Source organism: Sphaerodactylus townsendi, linkage group LG13 (assembly GCF_021028975.2).
Source record: "Sphaerodactylus townsendi isolate TG3544 linkage group LG13, MPM_Stown_v2.3, whole genome shotgun sequence".
Taxonomy (NCBI): domain Eukaryota; kingdom Metazoa; phylum Chordata; class Lepidosauria; order Squamata; family Sphaerodactylidae; genus Sphaerodactylus; species Sphaerodactylus townsendi.
In genome coordinates, this window is record NC_059437.1 from 32,845,437 (window position 1) to 32,868,878 (window position 23,442).

The following is a 23,442-nucleotide window of genomic DNA, read 5'->3' on the forward strand; positions in this document are numbered from 1 at the left end:
GGAAGAAAGCTGCGCAGCGGTGTGGGTGGGGACTTTGGAATGACAGGGGGCCATATTCCGTGGGAGTACTTTCCTGTAGGAAAACGATGGGGAACGATTAAAGAGTCCCCCCCTTCTCCTGTGTCTTCCTCCTCCAGTAGCTGCATTTGGAAGACCGGGGGTGGGGGGTGGGGTGTTAGAATCTTCTGGCATGATCAGGGAACCAAATATAACCTGCAGTTTACCTTGTGGACTCCACAACAAATCCATTCACTTTCCTGATGCTGCAAGATTTCTGGTTGCTTTTGCTGCACGCCTACAGCAGACTGCTAAGGAGACCCCTCCAGAAACTATTTGGGTTTCCACAGGGTTGAGGCCAGCTCAGCAGATTAAGGAGGAGGCCTGTGGTAGATAGAATGGGGTTCCTGTGGTAGATAGAAAGGCCTGTGGTAGAGAAGGCCTGTGGTAGATAGAAAAGGGCCCTCCGGTCCCTTTAAATTCCATTTGAAGGTGTGCCTTTAAGATTGAGCAGGCAGCCCAATTCCTTTCCCACCCCTGCAGGCCTAGGGAAGCAAGGGCCTGTGGTTCAATTAGCTCGCAAGGGCTAAGGCCTGAATGTGAGTCTGTTTTGTTGGCAGTTTTGGAAGGGGTTGCTGCTTGATGTGCCTCTTGACAAGGTCATGGGGATGTAAATTGAGTTGGAGGCTCCCCCGTGTTACAGGAATCCCAGCATGGGGCCATAGTGGGAGGGTGGAAGCGGGACCCCGGCTTCCTTTAGGGAGGTGACTTGCTGTGAGGCGCCATAGTTCCTGCCCTGTGAGCATCGGCCCCTAACCGGAGTGCTATCATGGCCACCCTAGCTGCCTTATGTTCTTGTGGAACTTTATTTCTCATGATGATGCTGTTTCCGCTAGAGCATGGCTTGGAGGGGGGCCAGGATGCTGCTGCTACTGCTACTGCTGCTGCTGCTGTGGGGGCTCTCTCTGGAGCCCCCTCTCTTCCACTCATTCAGGTGCTTCTGGGCCAGGCCCCACCCAAGACCAGCCCCAGGGGCCGAAACAAGCATCTAGCCAGAGGGCAGCCCCTGCGCTACATGCTGAACTTGTATCGGAGCGTTGCCGACAGGCATGGTCGCCCGCGTAGGAACCGGCAGCTGGCCACCAATACCATTCGCCTGGTCAGGCCTTTTGCCAAGACCCGCCGGCCTGGGGCAGGTGAGTCGGGAGGGGCTGAAGTGAGGTTGCCAGCTCCAGGCTGAGAAAGACTTGGACATTTGGGGGGTGAAGTCTGAAGGGTTTGGGAAGGGGAGGAACTTCAGTGGGGTAAATTCCACAGAGTCCACCTTCCAAAATGCCATTTTCTCTAAGTGAAGTGATCTCTGTCACTTGAAGATCAGTTGTAATAAGGGGAGATCTCAGGCCATCACCTGGAGGTTGGCAATCCTAGGCTAAGGGCTCTGTAGAGGAGAGAGCTGTGAGGGAGGGGGTTTGTTCTCTAGGTTGGTGGTTTCCCGTTCCATGGGCGATCTGCAAAATTTGATCTGTTGCATTGGAAGCTCAGAGGGTTGATGAAATCTTAAAATTCAACCAGCATGGCTGCCAGCTTTGACGCAGGACAGACCTTTAAGAGCTGATAAGAAAGGGTCCCTTATTTGTTAATGTGGATAGTTGTGCCCTGCTTGTCTGTATAGTGGAGACTGAAAGTGGGCCACAGCGTTCTATTCTTCCTCCTCCCTCTCCACCTTTCCTCTCATGTAATTCGGTTTGGCCAGAGGGCCACTTGGCACTGGGAAGGTGGGGGCTCTGTTTGAAGGTTGCTATCTTTGTCCTCTGTGGAAGGGTGTTGGGCAAGAGTTGTTAGTTTTGTTCACGTCTGTGAGCTGGCTTTCTTTCTGTGCCTGGAAACCCACAGGGTTCTTTCTCTATTGCCTCTGTCTACTGTTGTCTGAAGGTTCACAGGCCACAGCTATTCAGTGTTACTTCCAGAGAGCAGGTGGCAGCTGCTATCTCATGGTCTGCAGCTTTCTGTGATAACTCAGGACAAGGGGAGGAGAGCCAGGTACAGAATAAGACACCTACATGTTACCTAGACTTTTGGGCTAGCCCTGGGCAGATCTAGATCAGAACCTCTCTTTCCATGAAACTCCTTGGCTAACCTTGGACAAGTTCTCTCCAGCCTAATCTACCTCACAAGCTTGTTGTAAAGGTAAAGTGGAAGAGTGGATTGCGTATATTGCCTTGGAAGGCCATGATAAAAATGTAACTGAATATAAGGATGTACCTTCTGCTACAGTTCCAAAGCATGACTTTGAAGTGTAGCGTTTCTAGGAAGGAAGGTGATGGGAATGTAATGGTTAATGGAGTAAATGTCTGAGAACCTTTGCACCATTAACCCCTCCCCTTAGAAGAAAAGTTTTGGGTTTTGGGTTGAACTTTGCAACTTTGCCATTTGGGTTGAACTTTGCAAGCTGAGTAACTGAATACCTTTAGGATGATGGCGTAATAACTTGGGTGGGGGGAGGTCCTTTCCCAAAAATCCCTGTGCCCAAGAGTTTGCCTTGGTCTGGCAAATGGGAAATGTCAGTTCACTGGTGGATTCCACACAGCTTAAATATAATGGCTTTAGGATGTCCTACAAAGATCCATTTTGGCATGTTGTGTTTCCACAGAACACAAGCATTGCCAGCCAAAATGGATCTTTTTTTCCCCTGCCTGCTGCATAGAGCTCTTGTCAGTTTCACAATGGCGCCCACCATTTTGTGTGCTGCAGCAGATGATGAATAGAGTTTGTCTTGCCCAGTGATCCTGTGCCCATGGCTTTGACCCACTCCTTTGATCCTGCAGGTCCCTGGTTGGTCTGGAATCTCGACTACCGCCTGGAAATCCAGCCACAAGTGGAGCACCTGGTGAGGGCCACTCTGGTCTATTCTAGGACTATGTCCTTGGCTCAAGGCCAGTTCTTGTGCACAGCTGAGCTGCTGTCTAGCAAAGATGTCCTGCTGAGGACCACCCTGAGCCTCACTTTGCCACAGGTTAGCAAGAGAAATGCTACCACCTTTTCGGGCAAAGACAGCTGGGTGGAGATGGATCTTTCTACGTACCTTCAGCCGTGGGTCTGGGCTGCCCAGAACAGCCAAGTTCTCCATGTGAGTCATGCATGTACCTTTGTGGGGCAGCCTTGGGGCTCCACCCCTGATCCTGCCTGGGAGGACACAGTGTCCCTAAATGACCCCTTCTTGTTACTTTACCTCAATGACACATTGAGTGGACTTTGGACCAGGCTAGGGGGCTCAGGCTCAGGGGAGGGGCCCTTTGAAGAGAAGCACCTCAAAGGGCCTGTTCAGATGCGCAGAGCCCGCCAGGCGGGCAATCTTGCCCTCGACCTCCCCAGCTACCTTCGAACGAACCGCGCTAAGAAGAGGGACTGTTCCCTCCACCGCTTCCGTGTCAGCTTTCAGCAGCTGGGCTGGGACCACTGGATCATCGCGCCACATTCCTACCAGCCCCAGTACTGCAAGGGCAATTGTCCCCGTGTCCTGCACTTTGGCTACCACTCCCCAAATCATGCCATCATTCAGAACTTCATTAACGAGCTGGTAGACAAGAGTGTCCCGCCTCCCTCCTGCGTCCCTTACGAGTACAGTCCAATCAGCATCCTCATGATGGAACAGAATGGAACCATCCTTTACAAAGTGTACGAGGACATGATTGCAAAATCCTGCACTTGTCGGTAAATCTCTCTGGAGGAAGCAGGTTGTGTAGGTGATGCTGGTCCCCCTTGTGTGGCATTCCTGGAGACTCTCTGCCTCCAATCTGTGTGCAAGGATGACTTGACATGGTTTCTAGCTGGATTGCACTGCATACATTTAAATATCTATTTATTGACTCTTGCATTTTCTGACAGCTGCATCAAGAGAGGGTGCTAGTTTTTAATAAATGTGGTTACTTTTTTCATCTGGATCCCAACACCCTCCTTTCCCAGTGATATGATGAGCATGCAGTTTCACTGGACTGTTTTACAAATTGATTTTTATACACATGTGGGCAAACTATTGTCTTTTTTTTCTTTTTAAAGAAAGAGCCGAGTTGTGGACTACATAAATTCCTTAATCCTGCCAGCAGTCTGAAGAAAGCATGGCCAGCTTTGCCATGGGGATGGGGAGGATGCTGCAGATAGGTGACTGTCTGCCTGGTCTCTGGAGATTTGTTTGCTGCCCCTTGAATGTCCTAAAAGCAAACTTCTCTGCCTTTTGAGTGCACTGAATGAATCATGCCTTCTTTCTTCCTGGGAAGCTGTGTATTTCTCTCCTTTGGAACTGGGGACAGGAAATCACTGCTTGCTTGTGGGTCTAGAATGTTTGGATTTGTGTTACCTCTTTTGCCCCAGGAGTGCTTTGGAAGCAGCTGGTCTGTTCGGAAGGGAAACAAAACACCACTTTTGCAAACACTGTCTGGAACGGGTTGGGTGGGTAAGGAATGAACTCTCCTTGGGGAATTCCCACGAGCTGTCCCACTATCTTCTTATGTCCTATGATGCTAGTGTCTTTAGACTAATTCTTGATGTCACTGCTGTATCACTTCCTTCATGCTTCTCCCCCTTCTTCCTCTTGGACTGACTGCCAGTCACAGCCGGTGTCCTCACTGTATGAATAAAGTCACACTAATGTCCTCTGCAAAACTTGAACAGTGTCAACCAGGGGAGTGCTGAAGGCTTTTTTTTTTTAAGTATCTCTGGGGAGAAGAGGGAAAAGGTTGTTGAGCAAATCCTTTCTCTCTGGAACTGGAAAGTTTGAAGTCTCTTCCTAGAGAATAAAAAACAGAATGTCTGAATATTTTAAGTGGAAATTGGATGTGGCCCGAGGGATGGCTGCCAAGTGGTCCATGGGCTGGCAAAAAATCTCTTTAGTTCCTAGCTAGCTCTGCCTAAGAAGAGCAGCCACTTCAGCTGTCCCTGGTAGATGTGAGTGGAAGCTGCTGTTTAGAATCTATTGTACCCCTGTTTTAAAGCACCTTGCTGACATTTGCATTTCTGTTGGCACAATGCTGGGGGATCTGGGATTCCCTCTAACACAGCCTCTGAAACACTTCTTTTTTTCCCTGTAGGCTGCCTGGGACATCTTGTTTGGCCTCAAACCCTTTAACCTTCCTCCTCCTCCTGAAAAACACTGTAGCCTGCCCTGATCTGAATCAATAGTCAATAAGCTGGGAGTATCTTTCTCTTTACTGCCTGGTCTATTTAAAATGAGATTATGTAAATAAATTTGGTTTCTTTTGCTAAAGTGGATTGTAGTGTATTCTTATTCCTTAGCCCGATTGCAGTGAGGAAAGAAACCATAGCTGGGAGTGGAGAGGAAGAAGATAGAAAAGCTGGGTTCAATCTTGTCACCTTATGAAACAGCTGAATAAATCTAACTAGCAAGACACTGGCTACTGGTGTATTACTCCTGATTGAAAGTGGGGCGGGGGTGGGGGGGGGGAAGGACTGGGGTTGGACTGTTTGGCCACTTTCTGCAGGCTGCAGTTGAAACTGTGGGGATAACTCCAGGGTTTTGTGTGTATGTATTAAGTGCTGTCAAGTCACAAGGATCAGACGAAAAGAAGAGGTGGAAGTGTGTTTGGACTATTGTGTGATCGTGTGAATATGTGCATGAATGTGCAGAAACCCGGAAGGTCTGTTTACTGAAGCATCAGATTCTAAGCTGTGGTTGTGAAGGTACAGGAAGGGTACTTCCATACACAAGGTTGCAGGCAGTTGTGCTTGTAATGATCTTAAAATGCATTGGCCAGAATGCTTACTTGCATTGCAAATGGCCCTTCAAGCTTTCTTGGTCTGAACCACCTTCTGTCTGAAATGTTTGGACTGAACCCCAAATGTTGTATAAAAGAGGGAGTTCATTCCTGGCATTAGAGGCTGGAGGACCTATTGCAGTTTGCCAGCAAAGGGCTCACAGGCATGCTACTTGGCTGGATGCAGGGCTGTCTTCCTAGAAAAGGTCCAGCATGGCCAGTGTCCTGGGCAAAGTTTTCCCAGGCCAGGATGGAATGTCAACAGGCCTCAGCCCTGACCTGGGCAGACCTCCAGCTCTGATGTACTTGCACAGCACAAGGTCTCAAGCCTGGACAGGCAGCGTCACATGAGTGTCAAACCATCGTTCCTGCTTAGCGCTCTTAGAATGCTACAGCAGCGCAAAGAGTTTGTTTATATAGGCATGCACACCGGTTGCTAGGTGAACTTCCCCTACAGAGGCTAGGTAATCTACCTGCTGCTTGTTTATGGCCTCCTTTCACGTGGAATGTTCCTCTAGACATCACATAGAGTTGGTTGGATTTAGTAGGAGGAAGTGGTGAAGTAGCTTCCTTCCTTCCTTCCCTCCCTCCCTCCCTCCCTCCCTCCCTCTGCTGTTTGTCCTGTTAACCTGTTAGGATCAATTTGCAGAACTGGGTGGGGAGAAGTGCTCAATTGTGCATTTTGTTCGTGAATGGCCTCTTGTCCTAAGATTTCTGGTCCAGAAAGGCTGTTGGAGAAATGTGAAGGGAACCATTAGAGCAGGGGTGTCCAACTCTGGCGCTTCAGATGCTCATGGACTACAATTTCCATCAGCCCCTGCTGGCATGGAATTGTAGTCCATGAACAGCTGAAGCGCCATAGTTGGACACCCCTGCATTAGAGGGATTCTGAAAGTGCTGTTCATCAGGCCCCAATATATTTTAAACTGCCTGCCACTTTCTTAATGAGCTCATTTCCTCTCCCTGCCCCACACCTCTAATGGAGTTTAATTAGCTGCTCAGATGGGCATTAAGCTTCTGTTTCACTTAGATGGGAGAAGTGACAATTACTCCACTTTTCCTGATTTCCAATATATCCCAAAGCATTCACATTAAGATTGCCAGCTAAATTCCTGGAGGTTGGGGGTAGGGGTCTCCGTGTGTTGTAATGCCCTAGAATCCACTCTCCAAAGCAGCTGTTTTCTCCAGGTGAACCGATCTCTACAGCCTAGAGATCAGTTACAATTCTTGGACATCTCTAGGCCCCACTTCGAATTTGGTAACCCTAATTCACATTGGCGGGGCAGAGGTTGCAGCGTTGGTCATAACTCAGGCCATAACTTCTGGCTCTATGTGCTTGGCATCAAGAGAATCATGCTGGGGAAAGCGCTTACCATTCCCAGAGCCTTTGATCGCTCCTCATGGGTGGTTCTGCCTGGGAATTGGGGGAAGAGTGGGAGGGATGAGTAAATAGACCAGCCTGCAGAATTAGATGGCTGGGCACATACTAGTTAATCATTCAGCCGAGTTCACTGACTCATTTAGAACAGAGATGATGCAATGCAAGACCAGCTCCAGAGGGATGGCAAAGACTCTGTTGCCCCAATAACCTCTCTTGCTGTGCTTGGGATGCTCAACAAGGCTGCAGGTGACACAAAAGAAGAGTTTTCACACCCTGAGGAGTCCTCACTTTTTGAGTTGCCTCTTTGGCAATTACCATTGAGAACCAGTGTGGGGTAGTGGCTAAGAGCAGGTGCACTCTAATCTGGAGAACCAGGTTTGATTCCCTGCTCTGTCACCTGAGCTGTGGAGGCTTATCTGGTGAACCAGATCAGCTTATGCACTCCAACACATGCCAGCTGGTTGACCTTGGGCTAGTCGCAGTTCTTCGGGCTCTCTTAGCCCCACCCACCTCACAGGTGTTTGTTGGGGGCGGGGGGAAGGGAAAGGAGATTGTAAAACCCTTTGAGTCTCCTTACAGGAGAGAAAGGGGGGATATAAATCCAAACTCTTTTTCTTACATAGCCAACACTGGATGGAAAATTCCTTGGATTTAGGGATGAAGCCTTGGGAGGGTTTTGGGAGAAGAGGAACCACAGTCAATTCTCCAAAGCAGTCATTTTTTTTCCACAGGAAGGTTGTCTTCTAGAGTCTCCTAGCTCTGGTGTTCAGGGGTTTACTGCTCCTGGATATGAAGGTTCCCTGTCATCATTATGACTAGTAGCCACTGAGAAACCTATTCTCTGTGACTCTGACTAGTCCTCTTTGGAAGCTATCTGTGCTAGTGGCCAGCACGGAGCCCACTGGCAGTGAATTCCACAATTTAATGATTAACTGAGTGAAGAAGTACCTCCTTTTGTCTGCTGTGAATATATGCAACATGTCATGACAAACTGGCTAATGATCACTTGACTAATATGTATAATTTTTACAATAGGAAAGGAGGAAGGTCTGGTGCTTGAACTTTCTTCACTGATAGCTCATCTAGCCCAAACTTCTGGACCAAGTGAGTTGCCCTAAGCCAGGGGTAGGGAACCTGCGGCTCTCCAGATGTTCAGGAACTACAATTCCCATCAGCCTCTGTCAGCATGGCCAATTGGCCATGCTGGTAGGGGCTGATGGGAATTGTAGTTCCTGAACATCTGGAGAGCCGCAGGTTCCCTACCCCTGCCCTAAGCAGTGGTTCTCAACCTTCCTAATGCCGTGACCCTTTAATACAGTTCCTCATGTTGTGGTGACCCCCAACCCTAACATTTATCCATTTTACAGATGGAGAACACTGATGCAGAGAGTCTTAGAAGACCCCTGTGAAAGGGTCATTCGACCCCCAAAGGGGTCCTGAACCCCAGGTTGAGAACCACTGCCCTAGAGACTTTTGTTGCTGTTCATTCAGCAAGTTACTTTCTGATTTCAAGCCCTTGACTCAGATCAGACTGAATGGGGTCATTGTAAAGGTATGCATTAGGCTGAAGCATGAAAAGTGATTAACTTCTGGCTTGGAAAAGACTCCAGATCATTAGCAAGGAAATGTGACTGGAACAGCCTTATATGCACGGGAGCGAGGGCTGGGGGAGGGGGATTTGTATGTGTATGTTTAGCCAGGCTGTTTCAAGTTTAGTTCACATAAGCAAAAATGAGGGTGTAAACCTGACTTTGAGCTGAACCATAGTTGGAGGCTGATAGGAAAGGATATTTATTCCTACAAAACCAAATTTCCTTCACATAGAAAAGTAGCCTGTTGAGAAAGGTTCGAGTTTATCCCTGGTAGACCTGCAGCTACAGTCTGAGATGCTGTAGGCCAGACCGGATGTCCATCTTTATCTGCCATTTTTGAAAACTGGTCACATAGACAGCTGGAAGTCCTGATCATATGAACAAGTCTCTGAGCAACAACCAAAATCTGAAGACATGCATAATATTACTTGTCACTTCCACTGTTCAAGGTACTTTACATATATCACATATGCAGTGGCCCTTTCCAAAGATTTATTCCAGCATAGCTTTCATGGGTCAGAGCTCATTTAATCAGGAGCATTCAAGTATTCAGTCATATTAGGCAGAGGTATTTATTTCAGCACAGTGGATTTCCTCTTCATATGACTACATTTCCAATGGGCAGCTATAATCCTTACAATGGCCCTGTTATTGGACCTGTATTGCAGATGGGAAACAGGCTATGAGTGACTTGCTAATTAAGGCTACCACACAAATTGGTGGAAGAGGTGTGACTGAAACCCATTACTTTTCAGATCCCAGCTTATTCCCATATTTACTATTCTACACCTGCTCCCAGATCTGCTTTTACCAATGTGGGCCTCAATAACCGCTGAGATATTCCTTTTTAACTCTGCAAACCTTTAATTCTTGAATATGACACTTGCTACCAGAATGGTTATTGCTCAACAGGAATTTATCCGTCTGTACCACAAACATGACTGCTTGCAAGAGGACCATGCAGAGCCCTACAACAAGTGTGCAGAATGACAGACTGAGAGTCTTGCCATGCTGGAGACCAGGCAGAGCATGATAGAGCAAGCTGTGTTCGCTGAGGAAAAAGAGGCAACTTGCAGGAAAGATACCCGAAGCACAGTTTCATCTTAGCGCCTCTCAGCTGTCCACTTGGAGCCTTGTGGATTTTACTGGGGGAGGAGAAGGGAGGCAAGTGGAGGTGGAGACAGCCCGAGATAAATAAAGGGCGGGCTAGAGGACTAGCAACTCAGAAAGATTTGACTGCTGTTTTGACTTTGGGGGGTTGTAGAACACAGACATCAAGGCCAGTGACTTCAGAGGCAGCGAAGAGACATGGCTTGTGTGCTTTCCTCTGGAGCTCGGACAGCCCTAATGCTTGGGGTGCTTTTGCTCCTCTTCCTCAGTTCCCAGCAGGTAAGTCATGTCATGTCAGAGGGGTGAATTGGGAGTGGGACAAGAAGGGGGCAAAGCCAGAGTAGTAGTAGCCTTTGGCAAGACAGGCTGCACTTTGGGAGCTTCCTCTGCACCCTCTGCAGCTGCAACAACCAACCTGTGCAGAAATGGAAAGAGCCTGGCTCTGACCCCGTCCCTCTTGACCTGCTGCTCAGCTCCTTCTGTGAAGCAAATAGTTTGGCCCCCATTATTGTGATTTGTATGGGAGAAGAAGGATGCTGTTCTGAGGATTCCTGTCAGATAAGGAGGATTTATTCCCAGGGCCAGATCTTAATTTGCTGATTGAGGCAGCTTCCACACGGTGAGGGGTTCCAGGACTTTGTTGCTACAAATGAAGTGGCATTTGCACTGGCAATGAAGTGTCTACATGAGAATTTTGTGCATGCTTTTCTCTGTTGGGCTTGCCATTTCCCCTGTATTTCCTCCCACTGCACCACTGGAAGTCTTTGGAAGGTTTTAAAAACTATTGCTATTAAGACATAGCACAGTGCCTTTATAAAAGTCCATTGGTGTAACCCACTAGTAACTAGTTCCTCAAAAAGGGCTAGAGATTTACCTTTAAAAGAGAGAAAGAGAGCTAAGAATTCAGCGGAGCCTTCTTGATTGTGGCAAAAGATTATAACGTTATTGTGCCCTAGTGCAAGAACAGTAACTCCCAACACCCTCTGGAGGAAGGGGAGAAAGGGTAGCCATTGGAACTGAGGCAAGGAAAATGATGCCAATATGTGTAGATCTTTCACCTTCCTGTCCAGGTGGCTTTCTTACACATTTGGACAGTGTTCTTTCTGCAAAGACTAAACCAAATGAGGTTTGAGAAGAAATATATTGAGCACAGGGAATGCCCAGAGAGGGGATGGTTAGAGAATGCCATTGTGTGGACGCTCCCCCCACCCCTTCCCCAATCCTGTGACTTAATTAAACAGTTGCTTATTTTAATTTCTAAAAAAAAGGTATAGATTCTTTCTTGGGGTCTTACTGGAGCTCAGTCCCAGGATCAATTTAAATAACAGGCCTAAGTTCAGGAGTATGGGAAATAATCACAAAGTGCTGTGGCTGTGTGTGTGTGTGTGTGTGTGTGTGTGTGTGAGAGAGAGAGAGAGAGAGAGAGAGAGAATGAATGAATGAATGAATCGGGGTGGGGGTTAATAGCAAGCTGTTGAGGCACAGTTCATACCAAGAAGTTGTCACCAAGTCCATCCCTCTCTTCTGCAGGTGCTGGCCACGCATGCCAGAGGCCAAGCCTTCACTGGGCTGAAGCTCCACATGGCATCTGCTTCCAAGATAGCTCCTTCCAGCTGGCGCCTGCTCTTGCGTCGAACCAAGCGTTCCACTCCCTTGTGGCGGACAATGGGCAGTAAACCCTTGGGCGCCTTCTGCAAGAGAGGGCTGGAGTGTAGTACCTACACATGCCAGTGAGTATGAGGTGCCCACTTGCAGGGAGGAAAAAAAAGGGCTCGACACTGTCCAGGGCCACAGGAAAAGGATGGCAACATGGCAGCATCTTGGCCTTCAAGTACTGTGGCAGAGATCAAAAGAAGACTCAGGGAGGGAGGACGAGTGGCTACTCCCCTGCTCACATCTGTGTTGTCTGCCTCTTTCCTAGGAATGGGCACTGTGCAGACCCCCAGGTCAAATCCTGAAGAGGGACGTTGCAGGTCCTGGCATCCTTTCTACAGTCTCTTGTCTCTCTCAAGCATTTCAGATGGGGTGGCTCTGAAGACTGGTATGCAAGGGGCACTGGGGGCCAGGCTTGGTACATTTGGCTCCAGGGAAGAGCTTTGAACCCCACTCCCCAAAGGCACAGAGACAGTAATCAGCTAGATGGCTTGACATACTTGCCAGCAGTCTGATGAAACAAGAGGGAGCCACTGAGCCCCTTTCTATTTCCAACTGTTCCCAGGCCTGTTGCCCAGCACCCCCTCCCAAGCAGCTCTGTCTCTTCACTGGGCCAAGGTATATTTGTAGGCATTTCTCTGGACGTTTACCCACTAGGGGCCCAGCCATAGCTTGGGAGCAGAGCACCTGCTTGCTATGTGCAATGTTTCCAGTTCGACCCCCAGCATCCTTAGGTAAAAGATGTTGGGAAGCAGGTGTAGGAAGTGACACATTTCTGTCTGACCTTTGCCAGTCAAGGGAGACAATACTTAGCTTAGAGATATCAGTGGCTTGATTTGGTAGAAGGCAACTCTGCATGTTAATAACCTTTGCTACAAGAGGCAGATCCTTTCAGTGGTAGCATACACAACTGGTACACTTGCACCTTGTAGGTTCTGAGTGCCACAGATGGGGCTAGAGAGCCAGCGTGGTTTAGAGGTTAAGAGCAGGTGGATTCTAATCTGGAGAACTGGGTTTGATTCCCCACTCCACCACCTGAGTGACAGAGGCTTATCTGGTGAACCAGATGTGTTTCCGCACTTCTACTGGGTGACCTTAGGCTAGTCACAGTTCTTTGGAACTCTCTCAGCCCCACCTGCCTCACAAGGTGCCTGTTGTGGGGAGAGGAAGGGAAAGGAGCTTGTAAACCACCTTGAGTCTCCTTACAGGAGAGAAAGGTGGGGTATAAATCCAAACTCTTCTTCAGTTGCCTGCCAGGACTTGGAAAGTGGGAAAGGGAACAACCCGCGAACAAGATAACCATTTTTTTCTGACACATGACTGAAGAGGAATCATTGCTTAGGCTTAAGACTCTGATCTCGCCATTGTATGGTGCCCCACCATTGCTAGGGTCCCAAAGTGAAACAGCGTAGGAATGGAAACCAAGAGCAGAAAGCCTTTGTTGGAAAGTTTGCTAAGGGAGATGATTCCAGAGAGTGACTCCAAAGGAAAAATGCCGCCAAGTGCAGAAAACCTCAGCCATGAATAGGTGAGTTCCCAAAATAGGAAGCCCTGTGGCCAGAGTCCCACATTTGTTCCCTGTAGAACAAATATAGCTGATTCCCAGGAGCCTGCTAGCAGAGGATCTGCTAGGTCAGTGCCCTGGAGAGATGACTCCAGTGATAGCCTCTCTGAGCCAGGGGTGAGAACACACTGTGCAACTGGGCCAAACCACTGTGTGTGTACACAACACAAGGTCTTGCTGTGCCAGAGTGGGATGGCCTTCACATGTTAGCAGGAGCCAGGCTAAGAAGGGTAATTCATTTCCCCAAACACACCTGCTAGTGTGACAAAAAACTGCTTAAGAGAGGTGATGCTCAGCTAGGCACTAAATAGTTGCGGTTCCGTGCTTGTGTCTTTGGGGTGGAGGCTGAAGCAGAGGCCATAGTGGTGCCATGTTAAACCAATATACTGTACAGGGTTGCCAACTCCAGATTGGGAAATTGCTGGCAATTTTGGGGTGGAAGGGCAAGGTTAGGGAGTGGTGGGACCTCTATAGGAGATAATGCAGGGGTGTCCACTTCTGGTGCCCCAGATGTTCATGGACTATGATTCCCATCAGCCCCTGCCAGCATGGCCAATTGGACACCCCTGGGATAATGGAAACAGCCCACCCTCCAGTGCTTCCATTTTCTCCAGGAAAACTGGCCTGTAATCTGGAGATGATTTGTAAACCCAAAAGATCTTCATGCCCCACCTGGAGTTTGGCAACAGTAAACATAAAACAGTAACCAAGTGGATTCTTCAGCATGTACAATATTTAAAATATTTTTTTAAAAAAACAGGTAACTTTAGCGAGAAATACAAACTTTTTGAAGTCTTGTTTTTGTATCCTGTGGATTTAATCTGTTTCGGCCTTGAACACAGTTTTTAAAAATGCAACTGTAAAACTTACCTTTAGACCTGTACGAGGCTGTTACTGATAGGATGTTTTGGAGGTCATTTATTCTTAAGGTTGCCATAAGTCAGAAAGGACTTGATGGCACTTAACATGCACGCAAATATGCTTGAGTTACACACACTGGCCATTTGAGGTCTCTTCTTCATGAAGTACATTCACTGATCAGTAGACTCTGAAAGGCACTTTTCAAGGTGAGACACCAAGGAGTCTGGTGGCACTTGAATGGAGATTTCAGTGCAATCCTAACCAGAGTTACTCCCTTCTAAGGCCCCTTCCACACATGCAGAATAATGCAATTTCGATCCACTTTCAATGCACTTTGCAGCTGTGTGGAATAGCAAAATCCACTTGCAAGTTGCAACCAATTGTGAAAGTGGATTGAAAGTGCATTATTCTGCATGTGCGGAAGGGGCCAATGAGCTTAGAAGCATGTCTGCTTCCATAGGCTAGCTAGACTGATCCTGTTTCCTAGATTTTGTTTCATGCACCTGAGAAAATAGGCTCCCATCCAAAAAAACTTCTGCCACAACAAGACTCCTGAACGGTTCTACTGCCACAGGCTCCCTCTGGCACTTTTTAGCCTGTGATGCCAAGCACAAGTGCAATGGCTTTTAGCGAGGCTTACTTTTGAGTGAACATGCTTAGGATTGTATTGCCTATGTGGAAACAGTTTTACAGCTCAGACTCAAAGGCTGCTTGGCTGATAAACTTGTTATTCCTTACAGTGCAAGTCACAAATGGGCACTAAGGTGCCACCTAGCGGCTACTTATATTAAGCCCTTCAGCAGATATTAGGACTCAAGTTTGCGTGTTTCTTTCTACAAGCCACCACTTTCATGGGCTAAGAAGTCCAGGCTGTGTAGATGTCTTTGGAGCTCCCAGAGCAATCTTGGCTGATCAGAGATATGCCTCGTTTTCAGAAGTGTCTTTAACAAGGACTTCATTATTTTATACTTGGTTAATCCAAATAGGAGGTATTGCATGGCTTTTGTATTGTGATTTTGCAATGGAAACTGCAACATCGAAAAGCAGCAACTGTGTTATCCCAGAGCATGACACAAACACTGCATTCCTGACTCAGTGGAGGTGCCAACAGCTTATACGTTTCATCTTTTACAGATGCTGATTTGATTCACTGTCTCATGTCATCCTGCATTAGATTTAATGTTTATTCTACTCTGTTGTTTTTTGTTGGAAGCATCTCACACCTATTTTAGGTGAACGAATGCCTCTTTTCATTGGATTTACTTTGATTGGATCTTGCTTCATAGCAGCCTTTCTTTGTAGCATCTCCTCCACCCCTTCTTTTGTGTATTTATCCCAGGCTGATGGATATCAATTTCTAACCATTCGAGGCAGTGAGCTCTGACTCACCAAAACACATGCTGAAATAAATTGTTTATGCAACCAGATTCCTGTGTAATTTTGTTATGACCAGTTTCTCTAGTTTTGAAATGGTTTAACTTTAAACAAAGACAAGGCATTTCTCGCACACCACAGCAGGAGTCCCCAGCAGTGGTAGGATTCAAATAATTTAACAACCGGTTCTGAAAGGACTCAGTGGTGGGATTACAACCATTCTCTGAACTAGACAAAAAATTAGCTACCAGTTCTACCGAATAGGTGCGAATAGGCTGAATCCCACCACTGGTCCCCAGTCTTTCTGAGCATGCTGCACAAAATTATCACACAAGGTGCTGAGGGCAACCACAAAATGGCTGCTGCAGGAGGTGGAGCCAACAAAAAATATCAGGGAGCGAGGTAGTGCATATTTCTAATAAAGTCTCTTCAACATTTCAGACAGAATTGATGCAACCATGTGGGTGAATGCTTCAGATAGGATGCTCTTCAAATGAACACATTGCTTAAAATATTTTCTTGCATACACGCAGCTTACTTTCAGTCATTTTCTGTATAATTTCATAAGAACTTTTAATAAGACAAACAAAAACAACAAGTAGAAGTATACACACAAACACTATACTATAAAGGGGGAAAAGGAGGGCTCCTGATTTCTTCTGCACTACTAGAACACGGCCCGGAAACCACACAAAACCCCAAATAAACTTCTGTTTAATCCATTTACACAACAGGGACGTCATTTTTGGAGGGTTTTGTGACAAACTAAATAAGCAGTGAAAACAAACTCGACACAGCCTTTCTAACAATTGCTTCCTCTCACTTCCCGGACCCTCTTTTTCTCCTCCCTTCGACACCACCGAGCAAAGTGCTCTTAACGCTTTGATTTCCATCTCACTCACCGGCGACTTAGAGCACCTCCGCCAGGGGGCGCGCGCGGACCCCCCAGGGCGCGTCACTCCCGGTCTTAAAAACTAACAACCCTAAAGAGTAAACTTCCGAAGAAGAACCCTTCGTGGGTCCTGGCAGATCAATAACACAGAAGGATGTAAGAATGCCGATCCGGCCCCTCACGCGTTCAGGAATCGCCTCGCTCCAAGGCGGATGTGAGTTTGTTTTGCCGGGCAAAGGAACCTTTTTTTTTCTTGCAAAAGAGTCGTTCGCTATGGAGCTGCTAGGACTGCCCAAGATACTTTGTTAACCCTTTCACGCCCGGGTTGCGGAGAAACGCGTTCCCTGTGTAAGACAAGCGGGTCGGGGGGCGGGAGTGGAGGCAATGGAGGGGTTAAAGGAGGCGGGCCCAGAGCGCGCGGGGGCGAGTTCTTCTCTTGTGTGTCCTTATTTCATCCCTGCAGGCGGAGGTATCAGAAGCCGGCTGCAGAATCCGGTTCAACCATGCGGAGCCGGAGCAACTCTGGCGTGCGGCTGGATGGCTATGCCCGGCTGGTGCAACAGACAATCCTGTGCCACCAGGTGGGCTAGTGCGCCACCGGTTGGATACCTGCCTGCCCTCGCGCGCGGGGGGTTATCTGGGGCAGCTGCCTGCTTGGGGTTTGGTCGGTACCCCCCTCTCCCGTCTGATTCTTTCCTCTTTGCAAAAGACGCGTCGGGCGGGAAAGGGCGGATCGGGACGTCCCTGGAACGGGCTCCTTCGCCTGCAAGTCCTGAGCGGCTTGGCGCTCCTTCCGCTTTGGTATCGGGGACGGCGGAGCGCAAAAGCCCGCAAGAAAAGCGCAGGGGCGGGGAGCTCCGCGAGAGCTCCAGGTTTCCCAGGGCCGTGGAGGCGACCTGCGTGGCAAATACTCGAAGGCGTCTCCGGACATGCCTCTCGGCGCGGAGCCTTGGCCTCGTAGACACTTGCAGGTGCCAGTCGCCCTCGCCAGACTCGGGCAAGATGCGGCTGTTGATGCATAACGTCGCAGGGAGATTAGTATCTTGCCCAGCTGGTGCACCAAGTTGCTATTAATATCTCGTAATAGCCCCTACAGTGGCCCTTCTCTGGCCTGGCTCGTTGAAAAAGCTGGGTTGTGTAACTCCCCCCCACTTCTGTCCCAACTGGATGCTCCGTGTGGGAAAGAGGAAGCGCGGGGTATTCTTGAAAGCTCATAAACCGAATCCCACGCGTTGCCCGAGCATGCATTCCGATTTCGTGACTGGACTCGCTGCAAGAGAAAACGAAAGGAGCACGTGTATATGGCAGAAATTTCGAGGATTGGGAGAGAAGAGAAACCCCTCTGGGATGCCCCAGCACGGACTTTGGTGCAGAGACCCCCAACTAAGGATGTTCAGGGGTGTCTAACTCTTGCGCTTCAGATGTTCATGGACTACAATTCCCATCAGCCCCTGCCGGCACAGCCAATTGGTCATGCTGGCAGGGGCTGATGGGAATTGTAGTCCATGAACATCTGAAGCGCAAGAGTTGGACACCTCTGCTATAGGGTGTTCTACAGCTGACCCTCCTTGGTCTTCTTCACAGCATTCGGTTCTTAAACTATTCAGCAGTCATGGAAGGCAACAGGCACTGGAGAGGGCTTCTTGTTAGCACCTGATATTCATGATTATTATTTCCAAAGAAAGTGCTTCCTTTGCTTCATTCGTGGCGTAGGTTGGCGGTAACATTCATACTGCACATCCTCTGCAGCTTTACTGAACTGTTTGTGGTTACTTAGCATTTCACAGTCAGAGATCACTTGAAAGTAATCAGTGAGTGCTGACCTGCGGTAGATTTGAAATTGTGCCTGTACAGCAGTTTGGCTATTTCACCAGAATTCTAAATTCCCTTCGGTATATGAACTGCATTTGACAATACTGAGCTAGGCAGACCAGTGGTCTGACTGGTATAAAGTAATTGTCTGTAAATGCTTTGCTTGAGTTCATTACCTTCCCTCCACTCTTCTACCACAGAAGTCAAATGGCATACTTTTGACAGGTTGAAGAAGTGAGCAACAAAAAACTGCTTTTGTCTCATTTTATCTTGTGCCCCCACTTCTACCATGACTCTCACTGTATGATTTTGGGCCAGTCTCACACGTTGTAGAGATCGCATGGAAACAGGAGAACTATGTATGTCAATTAGAACTCCTTGGAGCAACAGTGAGATAAAAAGATAAATGAATGAAGCAGCACACATCAGTTAACAATATAACAACCTGCAAAGTATGTGGGTCATTATTGTAATGATGAATTTTGACATTACTCCACAAGCTGCAGCAAGGCAAAGACTCCCTTTCTTGTTAAAAAAGATTCTGGTGCTTTCATCCTGCCCTCTGCAGGGGCTGTCTGTCACTTCTGGCCTCCTGTTTCCAAGTGCGGGAGGTCCCACCCTGTAGCTCTAGACTTCTGAATGGAAGCTCAAAGAAGGCTGAGTGAACAAAACAGCCCAGATTTATTGGTTTCTGGCAAGACCAAGGGAAAGGAGAGCCTGGCTTGGCCTTTGTGTAAGAAAAACCAAGGCTGCTGTTTACAGCTAAGTGGGTAGCATTCTCCCCAAGTTGGCACAGCACTCATGACTCAATGTCCTCCGCTTGCTGTCTGTTCCTCTGAGCAATGTTCGTGGGTTCCTCCTCCTGGCTGAACTCCAGGCAAAGTTCGTGATCCACCTCTGCATGGTTAAACGGTTTTACCGTTTAATTGTTTTAATTAACTTATACTGATGGCACGAAATTATTGTGTAAGTTTTAAACTGGTTGTCTTATTTTCTATTTTTGTTGATTGCTGTTTGGAAGGACAGCCGTGCTGTGAGCCGCCTCGAGCCCTTCGGGGATGAGGCGGCCTATAAGTAGAAATAAGAAAGAAAGAAAGAAAGAAAGAAAGAAAGAAAGAAAGAAAGAAAGAAAGAAAGAAAGAAAGAAAGAAAGAAAGAAAGAAAGAAAGAAAGTAGAGAGGGACTGTGGTAAAGGGTTGGTGTTTCAAAGCAGCCCACTGCTATTTGACAGGGCAGCCAAGAAGACAAATACAATGCTGGCATGATTTTAGATGTGATTTTTTTTCACCAATTTAGACGCATCTGCTGCTTGTCTAACTTTTATTGTCTGCTTGGCTTAAAATGAAAGAGATCTCTCCTTTGATAGAAATTGGTCCCCTGCTGACTGTGTAAACTCAAACTCTCAAGTATTTCTGGTACTTACAAAGCCACTAAAATCATTACAAAACCATTTATGTTGGATTAATGACTTGAAACTTGTAGGATTTTTTCCAATTGTGCAAGTTTTCAGATCCCCCCCCCCCATCTAGGATATATAACTCCCATCTCCCACCCCCATCTAGGATTATCTAGGAGATCGTCCCTGCTGCTATCAGTCTAGTGTGGACCACTGACATATCTTAAATTTGCAAAGATAGAGGGAATCCTTAGGATCTCTTATTGTTCATGAATAACTAATTTCAATTCCTAAACAATGTAAACAGCAATTTGTTTCGCTAGAAGGAACCAGAAGAGAAATCCTTGCTTTCGAACTCAGGAACTTCAAGCTAGCTTCTTTGCTTCAAAAGAGAAACCAGAAAATGGCATGAGGGGATCCCCCAGAAACTTGATGTAGAACTGTGCTGGCTGCTGTTCCTCCACTGGCTCGCCTCACTTGCCTGCTGCCTTAGCTTGACTGTGACCTGGAAGAGACTCCTCCACTGCCTTTGCTATGACATGTGACAGGCACATAACGGTATGCAGGGTAGCCCATCCATGCAGGGCACCCTGGCTCTTGTAAATGCCTCCATAGTCAAAGTGCTGCAGACAGTTTTTCTTTGTAATGCAAAATGAACATTCAGAGAAGGTGCCTGGAATATCATAGAATCATAGAGTTGACGAGACCACAAGGGCCACCAAGTCCAACCCCCTGCCATGCAGGAACAGACAGTCAAATTTTTTAAATATATTTGTGATAAAAAGATAATGTTGAAATGATACTCACCTAGTGAGTTGGAGTATGCATGGGTGTAATATTTGTGACAGTACTGTTGTACACCTGCCTTGATTATTATGGTGTAGTCTCTGGAGCAGCAGAAAACTGGGCCATCCCACTCTGGCACAGCAAGACCTTGTGTTGTGTACACACACTATCCTATCTTTTTTATTCCTTTTTCTACGGACATACCCCAAAAAGCCTTTTTTGTTATTTTTAACCTCTCTGGCGAGCCTGAGCTCATTGTGAGCTTTTGTCCTTGAGGGGGGAACAGTCCTGCTCCTGTAGTGGCAGCCCTGGTTGTAGGATGCTTTTAGAACTTCTATGACCATGTGAAAGTCTCAACTTCTTTGTTTTGCTGGCAGGCTGTGTGTGTGTGTAAGCCATTATATCTCTCATTCTCCCTCCCTGCAGAACCCAGTTACAGGATTGCTTCCAGCCAGCTGTGACCACAAGGATGCCTGGGTCCGGGATAATGTCTACAGCATCCTAGCAGTTTGGTCACTGGGTTTGGCGTATCGTAAGAATGCCGACCGTGATGAGGACAAGGCAAAGGCCTATGAACTGGAGCAGGTAGGGCCGGCATGGGTTTCTTGCCCTTCTACAAGAGATGGTAGAAATTCTGCAGAGGGAAGTGATGTTGTATTGATCGCCCTGTGTTTGTGTAGAACAGTGTCATTGTAAAGAAGTTCCTGATATTGAGAGATGTCAGCAACATTCCGGCAACTTTTTATTTTATTTTACACTTATACCCGCCTTTCCTCCTAGTGGGGACCCAAAGTGTTTTATTTCATTATCTTCACTGTTTTATCCTCACAAGAACTCTGTGAGGTAGGTCTCACATGTTTCTTTTTCCTGTGTCCTTTTTTGGGGGGTGGGGGTGGGGTTTGAGCTGGAATGTTATTGAGTCAGGAATGCTTATCTACTTAAGTTGCCCTGTGAAAATATTTTAACAGGCAGTCCTTCAGAAGAAGAAGGTATTTGCCTTAACTGCTTGATCACAGGAACTGCCAATTTGGAGTCCTTTTCTGCACACAAGTGTGTGCCCTGTCATGGTTTAAGACTGACTATGTGTGCTTAGGAGTAACTGTATGAGGCCAGCTCTGACAGGTGTCAAACTCTAGAAATTTTTTTTGTGAATAATTAGGTGAGAACCAAGCACCCCACTGGGTTAAAGAGATAGTTGGATAGTGAAATTTTGGCATTGCTGTTCCAGTGCCTCTATTGGAGTGAGGGAGGAAAAGTCCTCTCCCTTCCTCCCAGCCTGTTTTGGATTGTGGCTTTTTCTTTTAATGTTGCTGCTTGTTCCTGGGAAACAGTATATCGGGTGGAGGGCAGAGTCAGCAAGGCTTGTGTAGTTGGACGTGTATTGTGACAGGCAGGTGTGAAGCAGCATTAAAGGTGAGAACCAGCTTCTATAATGGCATTTGGAAGTCAACAGAACAGATGAAAAAGATACAAGTGCTGCTCATCCGTACCTGAGCTGTTGCATTTTTCACTAATGCAAGATTCCCAGTTGGCTTATTTATTTATTTAAAATGTGTTAATGTCATCCTTATTAGAAGGGGGGGGCAGTGATTGCTGTTAAGGTGATGAAAGACAGGTGAATCTCCCTGGAGAAGGAGTTCCAGAATTTTTTATCCAGTGTCCTCTGGTTCAGGGTAGGAAGGGGCTGCTGTGGCTGTCCTGAATGAAGGGTTGTGCAGGAGTGGCATTAATTGGTGTAATGACCTGATGTCACCCTAGTAATCTTATCTCTCCTGTTTTCAGGGACAAGAATGTACTTATGGTGTTCAGGCAGAAGGCCTTTAGCCGACTTGCAGCTGTGAGATGAAGCTAGCTTCATTTTACCCCACTGACCAGACACTCTGCCCCAGTGCAGGCCTTGAGGCCCTCAAATTGCTAGAATATCAAGCACCCTTGGGCATTACCCTTTCTTTCGCAACAGTTGCACCTGGCCTGGCCTAGGCTGTTGTAGCCCAACAAGTAAATGCCACTGAAAGGGTGAGCCTCGGCTCTGGTTACAGCCTGGGCCTTGCAAAAGGTCACCGGCAAGCTGCCTTTGCTGAGCAAGCGCTCCGGCCTTCTGGAATGTTTGTAAGAGGCTCTTCTCTCTTTCCTCTTTGCAGAGTGTGGTGAAACTGATGCGAGGTGTCTTGCAGTGTATGATGAGGCAGGTATGGTTTTGAAGCTCCACCTGTTTTCTTTTTTTAGAAATGATTTTTATTTTTCTCATTGTTGTTTTTCTGTTTGAATAGGTTTTCAAAAGGTATTCTGTAAAAGGTTTCCTATTTTCTAAAAGGGAGTCTATATTACTGTCCCTTAATAGTGACATCAGTTTTGCCATTTCTGAGTATTCTGTGTCTTTCAAAATCCAGTCTTCCTTTGTTGATAGAGCTGTACATTGGCTGATCTTCACAATGGTAACTGACACAAGAAGCAACTAATTGGGATCTGCCTCCTGATGCAGCTGTCTTGCGCCATTCTGTCCTTTCCCGCCCCCTTCTCCTACCTTGGGTCAACCTTGAAGGGAAAGTTCACAAGTATGTTTTGCAATGGGATCCTTCAGGTGGACAAAGTGGAGGCCTTCAAGTACACCCAGAGCACCAGGGACTGCTTGCATGCCAAGTACAACACCGGTACCTGTGCCACCGTGGTGGGTGATGACCAGTGGGGCCACCTGCAGCTGGATGCCACATCTCTGTACTTGCTCATGCTGGCTCAGATGACAGCCTCAGGTAAGGCTACCTTGGCAGCGAGTTCACAGTGCAGCTGAGACTAAGCTCGGTAGACCTGTTTACTTTTGGTCAGGTAGGGTTGCATCCCCCTGGGGCTAAAGAGATGCATTGCCATCATGGGTGGCTTTGTACATACTTCTGCGGGTTTTCTCTTCTTTCCTTCTCTTTCAGGGCTTCACATCATCCACAGCCTGGATGAAGTAAACTTCATACAGAACCTTGTCTTCTACATTGAAGCTGCTTATAAGACCGCTGTGAGTACCCTTTCATGCATGGCTTGGGTTGGCACAGGATTATCCACCCTTAAGACAATTAGTAACACGATGAAGGTTGTGTCTGGTGGTACTGTCCAGTTGCAAGGTGACTGTACAAATTGCATCCAGAGGACTTGAGTGTGTTGAGTTTCTGTCTGAAGGTTTGGCTGGGAAAATGCCCCAGATCTGTAAACTCCCCCAACCTCAGCTGCAAAGGGCATAGCCGCTGTGGACCAGCTCTGGGGGCAGCAC

General features: G+C 47.4%; 2 protein-coding genes across 4 annotated transcripts in view; both read left to right on the forward strand.

Moving 5' to 3' along the window:
* Positions 1 to 826: 826 nt before the first annotated feature.
* Positions 827 to 3,712, forward strand: BMP15 (bone morphogenetic protein 15). The gene is made up of 2 exons (XM_048514603.1): positions 827 to 1,193; positions 2,823 to 3,712. The coding sequence occupies exons 1-2, from the start codon at positions 827 to 829 to the stop codon at positions 3,710 to 3,712; spliced, it is 1,257 nt and encodes a 418-aa protein (XP_048370560.1).
* A 12,599-nt stretch (positions 3,713 to 16,311) lies between these two features.
* Positions 16,312 to 23,442, forward strand: part of PHKA1 (phosphorylase kinase regulatory subunit alpha 1) — a 32,068-nt gene continuing 24,937 nt past the window's right edge. For 2 of the 3 annotated variants that reach the window (XM_048514505.1, XM_048514507.1), the window contains exons 1-6: positions 16,312 to 16,406; positions 16,656 to 16,773; positions 20,613 to 20,771; positions 22,328 to 22,375; positions 22,768 to 22,936; positions 23,108 to 23,190. In XM_048514505.1, coding sequence (XP_048370462.1) covers positions 16,405 to 16,406; positions 16,656 to 16,773; positions 20,613 to 20,771; positions 22,328 to 22,375; positions 22,768 to 22,936; positions 23,108 to 23,190 — 579 coding nt within the window. In that variant the 5' untranslated portion in view covers positions 16,312 to 16,404. The remainder of the gene's footprint in view (positions 16,407 to 16,655; positions 16,774 to 20,612; positions 20,772 to 22,327; positions 22,376 to 22,767; positions 22,937 to 23,107; positions 23,191 to 23,442) is intronic. The other variant, XM_048514506.1, reaches the window with a different exon arrangement.

Excerpts from the sequence above, each read along its gene's own strand:
- BMP15 (XM_048514603.1), top strand. The coding sequence starts at position 827 with ATGGCCACCCTAGCTGCCTTATGTTCTTGTGGAACTTTATTTCTCATG. Across the intron at positions 1,194-2,822 it reads GACCCGCCGGCCTGGGGCAG|GTCCCTGGTTGGTCTGGAAT; the intron begins GTGAGTCGGGAG and ends TTGATCCTGCAG.